The sequence below is a fragment of the Sander lucioperca genome, chromosome 4, assembly GCF_008315115.2.
Source record: "Sander lucioperca isolate FBNREF2018 chromosome 4, SLUC_FBN_1.2, whole genome shotgun sequence".
NCBI classification, from domain to species: Eukaryota; Metazoa; Chordata; class Actinopteri; order Perciformes; family Percidae; genus Sander; species Sander lucioperca.
The window spans coordinates 26,264,439-26,278,613 of NC_050176.1; the positions used below are offsets into that span (position 1 = coordinate 26,264,439).

The 14,175-nt window shown below is 41.7% G+C and overlaps 1 protein-coding gene across 2 annotated transcripts; it reads right to left on the minus strand.

The window, feature by feature from the left end:
• Window positions 1-317: 317 nt before the first annotated feature.
• On the minus strand, window positions 318-13,656 carry rfc1 (replication factor C (activator 1) 1). 2 transcript variants are annotated; one of them, XM_035999915.1, is made up of 24 exons: window positions 13,534-13,656; window positions 12,875-13,039; window positions 12,701-12,776; window positions 11,914-12,030; window positions 11,191-11,498; window positions 10,149-10,223; window positions 9,581-9,658; window positions 9,300-9,350; window positions 8,982-9,269; window positions 8,661-8,774; window positions 8,375-8,554; window positions 7,838-7,942; window positions 7,064-7,481; window positions 6,781-6,893; window positions 6,467-6,581; window positions 5,831-5,919; window positions 4,867-5,004; window positions 3,777-3,872; window positions 3,421-3,674; window positions 3,099-3,216; window positions 2,465-2,610; window positions 2,152-2,365; window positions 1,106-1,285; window positions 318-979 (listed from the first exon to the last, which is right to left on the minus strand). In XM_035999915.1, the coding sequence occupies exons 1-24, from the start codon at window positions 13,534-13,536 to the stop codon at window positions 878-880; spliced, it is 3,543 nt and encodes a 1,180-aa protein (XP_035855808.1). In that variant the 5' UTR covers window positions 13,537-13,656; the 3' UTR covers window positions 318-877. The 2 variants fall into 2 exon arrangements, with proteins under 2 accessions (XP_035855808.1, XP_031141871.2); XM_031286011.2 differs by having other exon boundaries at window positions 8,982-9,350.
• Between the last annotated feature and the right edge of the window lie 519 nt (window positions 13,657-14,175).

Below are 14,175 nucleotides of genomic sequence, written 5' to 3' on the forward strand. Positions count from 1 at the left end.
AATGATAATGAAAATGATTATTAGTTGCAGCACTAATTCTATTTGCTAACCTCTGATTATTTAGTGAAAGTTTTTCCATTTGTCTATATTTCTTTATCAACTGGCTTTGCCTCAGTCTGCTGGTAGAATCCACGTAATTGGACATTATTCACACACTAAATACGATTGTGATTCTATTACATAGATTGTCTTTTGAGTGGCTGAGTTTTTCAAAAAATAGATAGTAGTTTATCTGAGAATATGATCTATATTCAGGCCAAGTGTAATCTAAATATCTGATTTAAAATCTAAAAAAAAAAAAAAGAAAAAAAAGTTACTCCCAGAAACTATTTTCTCAGTTAAACAAAAAAAGAAAATCAATCACTGATACTCATGAGCGACATATTTCTCTATTAATCATCATGAATGTTTTTTACAAAATTGCAATTTACAGGAACATCAGTGCTAACCGTAGAGCTAAAGCATTTCTGTATTGTAGTCGTAGCAAAAAGTAACAGTCTTATACATCGCAGTAACATTATTTACAGCCTTAACACCTGGACCACAAACCGATGACGGGAGAAATGCACTATACTCCTGTTGAGACACATGTTACTACAGAGGTGCGTAGACATGATAATGGATGGAACAAGTACATAATATACATCAGAGACACTCTGATGGAAACATGACAGGAATTTAAAAAAGTGGAAAAGACATTTGTTAGCTTAGTGTGGTTGGGATAAGGGACAGATGAGTTGCCTGCAGAGGTTAAGACTAGTCTCACTACTTTCTGTTGCTCATTAAAGGATCGTTGCCAAGTGCAGAGAAACAATGTCACAGTCTGTGGGGGCGGAGGGAGGCAGACCAGGAAAGTGTTCCTCCTCTAGTCATTTGGTCATTTCTTGGCTTTGCCTTTGCCTGTCCCCTTACCCTTTCCCTTTCCAGAATCTTCCTTCTTCTCTTTCTTTGACTCCTTGGTGGCTTTGGCCTTCTTCTGCTGCACGGAGGAACAAGACACAGACAACATATAAACAGAGAAAAGATATGAAGACAGCCTTTGGCGTGGAGTGTACATGGAATCAAAGGGGTTTACACATTGTAAACTCATTGTTAATGCTCTTACTTTGATCATGGCGTCGGTTTTGAGGCCCTCGTCTTCAGACTCCTGCACTTCATTGTCCATGTCCTCTCCTCCGAACTCCGACTCCCCCCCGCCACCGCGGCGGCCCTTCTTCACTGCTTGCAGAGAGTATGGTGTCAGGTGAGCTTCTTTGTTGTAGGCCCGTGTGAATGCTGCCTTCACCTGCGAGGAGACAACAGAGGTGAGAAATTCACTGTATGTTGGACATTTAGGAGGATCAACCATGAAAAGGCTGGAATCAGTGTATTTTATGTTGTTTTTAAAATTTGATTGTGTGTGCGCGTCAGTCGCGGGGGAAACGGAACAGCCCCGCCTGCTGCAGAGAGCCGACAGATTGAAACTGCAGCCGCTGACTTTATAGTGAAAAATCGTTACAGCGTACATTGATGTTAAAATGTCTACATGTTGGCAGGACGGTCTGAAATGTTTTGCACGGTCTTTCGCTGTACGTTTTGTCGGTAAATGTGAGATGTTCGGGTCACACACACGTCTCGTCTTCATATCTGAAACAATGAAATTCATTTTACCCGTTCTCACTCCCGCTTGGTCAGTGGCTGCACGTGGGACTGCTGGGATTGTGTGAGAAATGAAAATGCGATAGGGGGACCCGGCTGTCAATCAATGTCTTCCAGTGATGCGGGCCCCTGATTGGACCAGGCCCGTAAGCAACCGTGTACCCTGCTTACCGATAGTCACGCGTCTGAATCACTCAATTCTCATTGGCTACCCGCCAATGTGGCAGGTAGATTGACAGTGTTACCCGCCAATTGCAAAATTCACCCGCATTTGGCGGGTGGTCGGGTGTTAATTCCATGCCCTGCCCAGTAGAGAACCACTGATACTGGTTAAGGTGTGTATTGAGAATGGGGTTGAACTGGCAATTAAGCAGAGTGATGCTCAGAGATGCTCTAATTGAATTGAGATGCTCACAATGACCTAAACTAATAGTGGTGTATTTCTTTATATATCAATTTCAACCAATTTCCAATCCAATCACCAAAATCTATACTATACCACCCCCTGCTGACCTTGGAGTCCAGTTTGGAGTAAGGGTCCGGTTGTCCGCCCCAGACGCTGATCTCCATGATGCTGTCCACGTCCTCCTTGATGAGCTGGTAGTTGTCCAGCAGCTGCACAGCTTCGCCAGCGCCCTCCGCTCCGTGCCTCTGAAGCGGGCTCAGCAGTGCCTGCCGCAGGTAGTACAGGTAGTCCAGGTTCACCGCCTGTCTGCTGCTCATCGTCCTGCAGGAGACAAACAAATCAGACATTTAAATACTCGAGTGTGATACTGTGTTTGACAGGGTGTTAATAGTTCAAAGACAGTGATCAAGGCCTACTCACTTTAAACACATGTGTGAGGCCAGCTCCTGGACGATGCGGGAATGTTTGCTGGTGGAGGAGTTCTTGCCGAGCCAGCTGGGGAAGTTGGGGAACTGACTCATGTAGCCTTTCATGAGCTCCCCTGGTAGCACACTGGCATAGATGGCCTACGAGCACAAACACAGACCAGCACAATGGTCAATCTCTGGTATCCCGACACATGAGCGTGTGTGTTTATTTGATAGGGACCATGCATATTTATGAACATTGTTGTATAAAAACACCATGTAAATATGCCAGAATTAGTAAAAATAACTACTTTTCATCTGCAGTCCCTAGGAAGGTAACATAGGACTAACAGAGACAGCCAGCAGTCATACAGCACTCATTCACTATACATTAAAAAGGTACACATAATGGTGACATATACATTGACAAAACAAACAAACAAAAAAAAATACATGACAAAGAAATTATTCATCCACCTCTATACTGCACTCAATTTAACAGTGAAAGTATATGGGTGATGACATGTGTGACAGTTAAAAGTGATAAGGGAGTGTGCGTTTACTGTCATTAATGTCATATAATTCACTGCTTTACAAACGGTTAACAAAAGCCAATCTAAACAAGTGAATGCGTGAGGGAGTGTTACCTGTGTGGGCAAGAGTGACCAGATCTGCCGAGAGCGGATCTGTCGGTCCACCAGGTCGCCGTCAGAGATGGAGTCCGCTGTCTTGCTGAGCAACATCAGGTGAGACTTCAGGTTGCCACTGTGAGAGGAGACGTGAAAATACAGAAATATTAAATGAATAGTTTGACAGTGTAGGAAATGTTTGTTTTGTTTTCTTGTCAAGAATTGAGAAGATTGATACCACTCATGTCTGCATTAATGGAGCTAGATCCAGGGGGCAAATTAGCTTAGCTTAGCACAGCACAGATACTGGACACAGGTGGAAACAGCTGGCCTCTCTCACCCTGCAGCCTTTGGTCGAACATGCGGGTAGTTCTCTTGGACAAAGAGCGGCGCTAGCGAGTAGTCGTGGAAGAAGAGGTCAGACTTGTCGATGAGGCTCATGTGGGCAGTCTCCTCCCCTGAGGCAAATACCTTCCTACAGACGTCAAACGGACCCAGTTTCATGTCTTTGCGAGCGCTGGCTGCGTCAGACTTACACTGGTCGTACGTCATCACCTTGTTTTTGGCCGACCACATGCTCAGGTTGTGGATCACCTGGAGGAAAAAACAGTCAGCATGGTGAGAGGGGAGACCGAGGGTGGCGAGTGAAGGCAAAAACTCAGTATGAATTAATGATGCTTTTTTTGTCTTCTTTACCTGTCGGACATCCTGATTGGAGGCTAGGATCATTTCATTAAGAGCTGGGGGGGGGATCTTGATTCCCTCCTTGAAAGCGAGGGACATCATTGCTCCCTGAAAATGGAGAGAAGAAAACAGAAGTAAAGGAGCAGGAAAAGTAAATATTTACATGTAAGTGCTCACTTTAAAGAAGTATTTTACCGCTGGAAAGAGGGTCTTTTCATAAAACTGTACCGTCTATGCAGTAAAATGGCTACATGACCAGAGAAAACAGAGAAAATAGGCTGTGGTATTCCCTTTCGTTGAAAAGGGTAGAAAACCTACAACTACCAGAATGCACCGCACTAGAACAATAAACGCTCCCATTGGTAGGTGATGTAATCATCGATGTATAAAAAAAACTGGATACAGCGTTTGCGGCGCTTCCTCCTATAAAATTAATCAGATATACGGCGCTACTTCCGCACTATGGGGACACAGACGTTGTAATTTCACTGTTTGGCCGCTATGTCAAATTTGCTTCAATTTAAAGCCCGGCATACTTCCTGGGGGCCTGGACCTAATGCCAACATGTCATAGAATCAATAGGGAGAAATAGGCAATACACTAACCAAATGAGTGAGTGAGTGAGGAGAGTAGGGACTTTGGTAAGATGGAGGGAAGTTTAACATAACATAAACATGTTTATTTACACATACTACCAACATTATTATGATACAAAGTTGGTTGAAAATATGCATACTTTGCCCTTTCAAATTTTCGATTTAAAGCTGGTAACAGGAAGCAATTACTGTCTATTGTGCAGCTTGTCATAATTAGGAATCGTTGGCATATTAAAGTCTTAATTATCTCCATTCATGAGTGTCCCAAAAAATCAATTAACAATGTATTTTCTAATATTATTGGCTTGTTTTCAGCCACTATCCAAATGCTAACAACCACAGCAACTCTGATGTATCCTAAAGTTGATGCTATTTTATTTTAACCCAAATGCTAGAAAACTTGTCTTGTCATTGTCAGATGTGGGACTGTGTGTGTGTGTGTGTGTGTGTGTGTGTGTGTGTGTGTGTGTGTGTGTGTGTGTGTGTGTGTGTGTGTGTGTGTGTACCTTGATCTGTTCCACTCGCGGCCTCTGGAAGCGCAAATCAAAGCAGTAGTTGGCCAGTGACCTGATCTTCTGGTGGTTACGATCGTTGCACATGCAGATGATGGGAATCTTTGAACTTCTGATCAGGCCGATCATCTCCTGCAGGAGGCGAAAGGTCAGAGGTTAGTATCAAGACAGCCATTACTTCTGTAAAAGCCCTTACAAAAAACCAAACAGATATATCAATCTCATCACGAATCAGACATGCGAACTTCTGAACCTGAGGTTTTTCTTTCCATATTTCTCTTTAAAAGTTGGGAAGTATGATCAGATCAACCACCCCTCTAACTAGGGTTGGGTATCGTTTGGATTTTTACGATTCCGATGCCGAACCAGTACTTTTCAAATGATTCCAATTCCTAAACCGATTCTTGAAAAACTGATCAAAGAAAGGCTCTTTTATACTTTTTTTTTTTAACTGAAAATTATTTAAATTGAACAATATATTAACGGTTTAAAGTACTTAAATATATGATAAGTAAACCTAAGTCACCTAACACACAACTACAATAATTTAACAATAAATAACAGTTACACTTTTAACAAGTAACAACAAAATAAATGTTGAGTTGATAGGCTAACTAAACCAGCTCCAAACTTTAGCAGAAAAATGACCATATCTGCCTTCTCTGGCAAGATACGACACCTCTCCTGATTTATGGCATGTCCTGCTTTTACGTCTGTTTTGGTGAGCCCACGGGGAAAATATGGCATTTTAAAAGTAGCCTACATTTATGGTAGCTAACTAACGGTAGACTACAGAGAAAGTGTGATATTTTTACGTCCGTTTCGCAACAGAGGGAAAATATTTCAGTCGACACATTAAGTGGAACCGAAATTTGCGTTCTAATCCGGTCCGATTCCTATCGGTACCCAACCCTACCTCTAACCTCTTCAAAATGTGAGAATCTGCTGCTTTTTTTACCTGGATTCCTCCACGGTCCTCGTTGCCAGCCATGCCATCAACCTCATCCATGATCAGGACGTGTTTACTGCTCACTTTCTGAGACGTGCCTACAAAACACACAGCACCACATAGTATGCACTTCAATTCTGGACAAATAGTATGCTATGTTAATTCTCTAAGAAAAAATTATTTAACCTCACCAGTAAAAACTTAACAAAATTCTGTGAAATTCACAATTATGCTTTATCAACGGATTGGTAAACAGTAGAGTAAAAAATCACAGCCTCCAAATGATTCTTGCCACGAGCTATATAATCACTAATTTCAGAAATATTCTTAGTTTGTTCTGCATGCACTGTATACGAGCACAGACCGTACTATTAAAGTGTGGGCATCTTAATCTTTTTTGACTACCTTAACAAACTTGGGGTAAATATTAGCACAATCCATCACAAGATGCCAACAGTCATGAGTTTTTTTTTGCAATGCTGTTGTGCAACCAAATCAAGCACAAAAGACTTCCTATTGCTGTTTCACAATTAAAACCTTCCAGTTTATTTTCTTCTGAAACAAGCACATCAATAAAGGCTAATGTAGGTCCAAATGTGTTAACAGGCGGAAACATGGAGAAACAAAAATGAAAAGAGGGATCACCTTTGTAGAAGCTCTCAATGCTGGTGTTGTTAAGTGACTCTGAGACGACTTCCTTCAGACTGTTTTTGCTGCGAGTACAGCTGGCGTTCATCTCCACGTAGCTGAAGCCCAATTCCTGCAAGCCGACAAACAAACACAGTGGAGAGGTTGGATTAAAAAAAGAGACAGTGAGATTAAAGCCACTTGGGACATTATTTGTCCCATGTGGAAGTCATTTGTGCAGCATTACTTAAAAATACTGACTGGTGTGATTACATATAGAAAATACAAAGAAAAGCACCCAACAACATGGCTGTGTGTGTTTTCAGACTGACCTCACAGACCAGGGCAGCTGTGGTGGTCTTACCCACGCCCGGAGGTCCGGAGAGCAGAGCAGCTTTGAATCCAGATCCATCATCTTTTCCTCCAAACTTACCAAACCTTGCTACTGTAAAACCACAAACGGCACAAAAAGCACAAGCCACTCAAACACTGATACAGATACATTCAGAACTAAAATTCACTGAAACGATAGGAGTTCTGATGTCTAGTTTGTATCATTACTCTGAATTCTGCTCACACACCTCAAAACACAAAGACAGATAAACCGTCTGCTACCTGCTGGCTTGGAAGAGCCCCCGCTGTGGTGTCTGTACCAGTTCTGCAGCCAGCGGAGCAGCTTATTGGCACAGCTCTGATCCCCCTGTTGACCAATCACAGTCTTCAGAGAGCGTGGGCGGTACTTGTCCACCCACAGCAGACTGGCGTCCTCATGTGTCGGTGATGGTCCTGGGGCTGAAGATGAAGAAGTGGAGGGGGAAAGGCCCAGCTCCCTCCGGGCTGTGTGGCCTGAGCCTCTCCCAGGTGGAGTGCAGCCATCTCTGGTCCTGGCACCGTGGCCTTGGGCCAAGCCGGTCTTAGACGGGCTCGGGGTGTGAGGGGACCTGGAATTCCCCTTGGAGGGAGAGATCTTCTGGGCTTTGGGGGTGCTTTTTAATGTTTTGCTGGGGGGAGTCCTGGTCTTTGAGGCTTTGCTCTATAAAGAAGAAAGAAAAAAAAAGAAATCATTCCAGAATAGTTGAAGCACATCAACATTAAATTCACTGATATAATTGCAATTAAAGACCAACTGAAAAAAATGTGCATGTTTCTTCTGCGACAGATGATCTGTAAATCAGCCAAAGGAGCATTTCTGATGCATCTCAAGACAAATATAGAAATAAAAATATTTAAAAAATGTTTTGAAAATGACTGCAAAAATAATGGGTACTGTTTGTGATTCCAGTTGGTCTTTAAAAACGTTTCTGACATCTTCTGGGCTCAACTGATTTTACTGCTAATAAAAATAGCAAATAAAATCACTTTGTAAACAACTAAGTTGTGAGAGCTGACCTCAGCCTCTGCAGCGATCTCGTACTTGGACTTCTTTCCTGGTTTGGTTCTGATCAGCTCCAACAGACCATCCTCATCCAGGATCTTGGTACCGAGACTCTCCGCCTGAGGATAAAGCCAAATGTACAACCACACCATATTATTTGATGGCCAGATACAAGGAAATCGGTACAGAAGAGAGACAGGAAGTAAAAGACTGAAAGCCTCAAATGCTTGAATACTTCTTTTTATTATTCTTTGGTGCCTACATATACCGTTCATATATTGTGTGCAATTTTTTGCAATAATTTATTTAATATGACAGTTGTTAAGCATCTCACCCTACAGTTGTAAGGTTACCAAGATGATCGGTATGTCAAATCGTTTGTCGATGCGATCTATAACTCAGCCAACACATCAAGGTAAATTAGTCACCATATGATTATAAAGTCATCTAAAAACCATGCAAGTGAGCATCAGTGCTCTCTGTAATCAGACATTTCGTTTAGGAAACACTTCTCTGGATCTGAATTTGTTAGTTAGAATCAGGTTGGTCACCTTCTCGAGCTTCGAGACTCCGCTGTCTCTGCCCTGCACCAGGTAGGTGGTCTTCTTGCTGATGTTGCCCGTCACCTTGCCTCCGTAGCGCTCGATGAGGGATTTGGCATCATCCCTCTCCATGGACTCCATGACCCCCGTCAGCACAAACACACAGCCCTCCAAACAGTTCTCTTCACCCTGGAAAAAACAAACACACAAGTTCAAGGGAAGATGTTGGTCAGTCTGAAGGCTGATAAGTGTGCGATGCGTCAGTGAGTGAGTGAGTGAGTGAGTGAGTGAGTACCTGTGGGATTTCCTTGGAGCCGAGAGCTCGTGGTCCATCGCGGTTCAGGAAGTTCCTATAAGCTGCAGAGTTGACCTTCTTCTTCTCTGAATCATCAGGACTCGTACTCGTGCTCTGATCAGATCGAGACAGTGAGGACATATCATTTGTCTTTAAATTGTTTTAACTTGTGTACTCCATGTTGTGCATGTGCTTTGTTTTATCATGAGTTTCTCTTTCACTGCTCCTTTGGGGACAATTTGATTGATTGATTGATTGATTGATTGAGTGCATCATGATATTGATGCAATGTATTTGAACTGAAAGATCTGCCTTGCTCACCTCTGGTTTCTTGGGAGAAGTTTTTACTGTGGTGGGCGTGGTTCCTGTCTTGGGAGTAAACCTCTTGTTTGAGTTTGACAAAGGGAGGGGCTCGCTTTTGGGAGAGAGTTTTATTTTTGTGGGCGAAATTGGTGTTTTACTCTTTGGCCTTTCTTCTCTCTCTTCTTCCTTTTTCTTCATCATGGCCAGTTTGGAGCTGGCTTTGACGGGGACGGGGTTCTTCTTAGGAGACGGACTAATCACGTCTTCTGACATGCTGCCCCTTCGGTTGCTCTTTGACGGGCTGCTTGTGATGCCAGCAGCAGAGTCGGTACGGCTCTTTTTGGGACACGCGGTCGCGGCTGATTTTTCATCGGAGCCTTTACGAGCCTGGATGAAGACACACACAGACACACACAGACACACACACACACACACACACACACACACACACACACACACACACACACACACACACACACACACACACACACACACACACACACACACACACACACACACACACACACACACACACACACACACACAAAATGATATTAAACAATCACTAACATCGAAATTGATGTGCCTTTATGTTGTGGTTGTTTTTTTTACATCACCTTCTTTGCTTGAGGCTCCTCGTCCAGCATGGCCAGAGTTCTAGCAAACTCCTCGTCCTCATGGACCTGCTTTTCCAGCTGAGTGAAGTAGGAGCGAGAAAGCAAAATGAGGATGCAGTACGAGAATGAAAAAACAAACAAGTTTAACTGGGTATAATCATTTCTGCATTACTCCTGGGACTTTTTACATTCAAGCAACATTATATCATTATTTGGAATTTCAGTAATTAATTAGTAACGATTCATCATAACTTGTAAACTTTCAAAAACATTACCAGGCTTGGGAGGCAAACCTTTAAAGTCCTTAACCTTTGCAGAATATTTTTAAGTTTAATCGTTTTGCCTCTAAAATGCTGAAAATAGTTTGTTTGTTTTTTTGGTTTTTTAAAAAGCCCGACATATTCAAACTGCTTCCTTTTATCAAACCAACAGTCCACAACCCAAAGATATTCTGTTTACAATCATATGATGAAGCATTCATTTTCTGTCAAACGGCTAATGGACGACCTCTGGTTGGAATTGCTCGTGCAACGAACATGCAGATGTTACTGTATGTCGATCAGCCTACCTCCATGTCCTCGTCCATCTGCAGCTGTTTGGCGATTTGCTCATCACTCATGAGATCATCCGTGTCCTGAGTCGGCTGAGGAGAAGATGAGTTTTTATAAAGTCAGTTTATTGTAAAAGGATCCTTATTTGATAGAGTAACGGAAGGCTGAAAACAAAGTTCGGTGAAGGGTTCACTGGGCGATACTCAGAAAGCCATGAATCTTGACGGCTTGGATGAAAAAGCAGAATCATGAAAAGAGTGAGAGGGTTTGAAGAGAAGAAGTGAAAACAGTAGAGATGCACCGATAGACCGGCCGGTGACCGGAATTGGCCGGTTTTCACGTGCTCGGCCATGACCGGCGACCGGCAGGTCAGTCTGGCATAATGCCGATTTCATGCCGGTCAATGCTACAATTAACTGACAACATAAGTTATACGAGTAACAGTTCTCAAGGACGCACGCACACACGGATGCGACAGCACAGTCTCTTTTTCCTTTCTCTCAACTTTTCCGCCGTGTGTGGCGCGTACCCGCTCGCGGTGTGAAGCGCGTGTCCGCGCTACTCTCGCACATGTAGAGAACCTCGTGAATTAACCTGCAACATGTCAGCTGTTTGGAAATTATTCAGCGTGTGTGCAGAAGATAACAAGTTTGCAATATGCAACACCTGCAAGGAAAAAGTAGGGCGTGGAGGGACGACACCAAAAACCAAAATCACATTTTTTTAGTTGGATATTGTGATGTGAAAAGAAGGAAATGGTTCTAACATTGCACTTTAGATGTGTGTGAATTTCCCACAGCAGGAGTAATTTATGTAGTTCTATTTTATAGTGATCCATTATCTGTTCAAAAAATGTTCTATGTTCTGTGCAAAATGTTCTATTAAAGAAAAGATAGAAAATAAATATTTGTGTGTGCTGTAAAGCGGTTAGAAAAAAATGAAATCAGAATCGGCTAAAATCGGTATCGGCTGGCCTAACTCAAAGAAAATCGGAATCGGCCTAGAAAGTTGTAATCGGTGCATCTCTAGAAAACAGGAAATGAATGAATTAATACTCACAGCCTTTCGCTTGGTGCTGGCTACGAGCTTCTTGTCCGAGCGCTGAACAGTCGCACTGCCGAAGTAGTCGAGTACTGAAGTGGGGGTTCGTTTGAGCGGAGGAGGCGGGGCCGATTTAGGGGTGACGGGCACAGGAGGAGACTTCACCGCAGGTTTCCCCTGTGTGGAGGAGGGCTTGACAGGAGACTTCAGCCCCTCTTTGACTCCTGGACGAGCACTTCCTGCATCTGACTTTGTCTGTTTGGCCGTGCCATTCTGCTTAGGTTCAGACACCTTCTTTAAGGACTGAAAGTTGTCGCTGTCTGAGTCTACAACAAAAAAAGAGAAATATCAAAATACATTTTTCCATAAATTAACAAAACATCATTCTCATCTTCAAGCTGGACCCATCTGCTTACTAATGTGTTTGTGTCTGCCCATTTCTAAACAAAAAGATTTATTTTGCCCGTTGCAATTCCTAACTTTTTGCTGAAATGTTATTTAAAATTTAGGTGGTCAACATTATTGTTTTGTGCTTATTATTGTGATGATTAACTAACAGCTTCAACTTGACAAAGAATTAATTAGAGAGCCATTGTGAGGACAGGTGTATTTGAAAACATACATTTTCTTTTTTTTGTCTTCAAGGCAAACATGACAATTAATCACAACATGGATACCAGGTCTGTACAGCCCCAGCAAGTATGTCCGCAATATGATGATAATAAACCATAGACCCATTACCTGTTTCAGAGACATACTGCACAGGATCTTTTTTGGGAGGTGGCACAGTTTGGCTCGTCTTCTGTTTCTCTTTTGGGGATTTTTTTGACTTCCTTACTGGCTCCTCATCCTCAGAGTCTGGATAGACATAAAAACAAGATATGCCATGAAGAAAAGACGCAGTGATGATGAAGAGCAACGTGTCAATCTTTCGATCACAGCTGATCAAAACGTTCCTTGTTTATGCCTCTCACTGAGCAAAGCATCATTTTTCTGAAAAATAAATTCATGAAATCTTGTTTGACAACACTTACTATTTTAAAATATATTTCCAGAATCCTTTAAAGACTCTTCTAACCTTCTGGATAAAAACATATTTGGCCCATTGCACAATAGAAGTTATTTGTGTTGATTTCAATTGTTTATTATTTCCATACAAAGAGAAATGTAATTTGATTTTATTTGGATTAGAAAATAAGAGTCGCAATTTAGGGAAATAATTGAAGATATGGCCATATGACATTTTTTCTCTCTTAGCAGACTGAGTAGTTTTAAATCCAGACAGACTGAAGAGAATTCTGGAAACCTTTGAATTCTCGCCTGCATCTCAGATTTGTTTGGCGTCTCAAAAACTGAATGAATGAAATTAAACAAAATAGCAACGCAATCGTATTATCAGCCAAGAAACACCTTCAAAACGACAGTGACCATTTAAAAAAATAAATCTGTATATTTTAAAGATGGCTTGAAAACCTGTTTTCTGACCATGATGCAGGGGAATTATGTAGCAGCACAAAATCATACACACCTGATTCTATGACTGCATGCTTCTTTCGTTTTTTCTCACTATCTTTGCGTGTCTCCTTTGGTTTGGAGCTTTTCACCTGAAGTATATAAAATCACAATAAAACGTGATGAATAACATGACAAAACAGATGTATCTCTACAAGAAGGAGGGCAGGAGGTCACATCATTTCCTTGCCTTGGCGGTCTCTTTCTTTTTCACTTCCTCGTTTGATGAGGAGGAATTCTTCTTCTTCTTCTTCTTCTTCTCCTCCTTCTTCTCCTCTGTTTTGATGTTTCCATTTGGAACTGGTTTCTGCACTGAAGGCTTGGCTGAAGTCGGTGCAAAGAACCGCCTGATGTCCTGTGTGCACACAAACATGTATATGTTAACCTGTTAACAAAACTGTTGACTGGGTACACAGATTACAGCGATACACTGTTAACGTCATCTAACTAGGCCTATATATAACGTTCACGTTACTGGATGCAAATTGATGTTTGAAGAGTTCACTTTCTGACACTGATTTCAGGAAAAAGTGCTGCATCATTTAAACTATGTTAAGAAAACAGCAGGCACATGTCAACTGTTGGCACGACAACATAGCAAAAGATCATAATGTGTTCCTCGCTGAACTTTTACCCGCGAACTTTAACGTTATTTAACAGGTTGACTATGTTGTATCTTTTTATCTTTAGCTGTAACGTTAACGTTAGCTAACGTTAACACTGCGCACTTCAATTGTTTAAGCTGCAGCGAGCAGGTTCAACAGGACAGCAGGAGTATTTTTGTAACCACTTTGTTTGTATAGACAGCTTGCCGAAAGAGCGAATAAATAGTTTAAATGTGTAACGTACCATTATCAACAGGCTTTCTCCCAGGTTAGGGTAGTTTTCAGAATATCCTTCAAGTGTTTGGCGCGAATTCTGTTGTCGCTTGGAGATGACGCACACCCGTCATGCGCGTCACTGAGTGTGCGTTTTGTTTGTTTTTTAATACAAAACTTTACCAAAGAATTTACACAGCAAAGAAATCATCCAATATGAAAAGAGAAGAAAAGGAACAACAGCAAGGGGACTAGTATATACTAGAGATAATTAAAATATGTTTTGAATACACGTGATTGTTTATTTCAAAGTATTAACTTATAACTTTAAGGGCACCAAGTTCTGTATATATTTCCAAAATGTATGTGTATGTAAATGTTCAATAGTTTCTTCTATAGAAGAACAAAAAACGTGTCGAGACACTGACAGCGGAGGTGTAGAAATAACAAATACAATTTATGTGTATGAAATATTTATCGTGACAGTCTCAAGTGTATGTTAAATGACCTCTGACATACTGTATTATACTATATGAAGAATTGTCTGTTTATCAAGTTGGTGACACTATAATATGTAGGCTACATACAATATATAAGCTTAAGGAAATGTCTTACACACTTTTGCTTGCAAACAGGAAGGTCTCTATGGTGTTTGGATGATAAAGGATACATT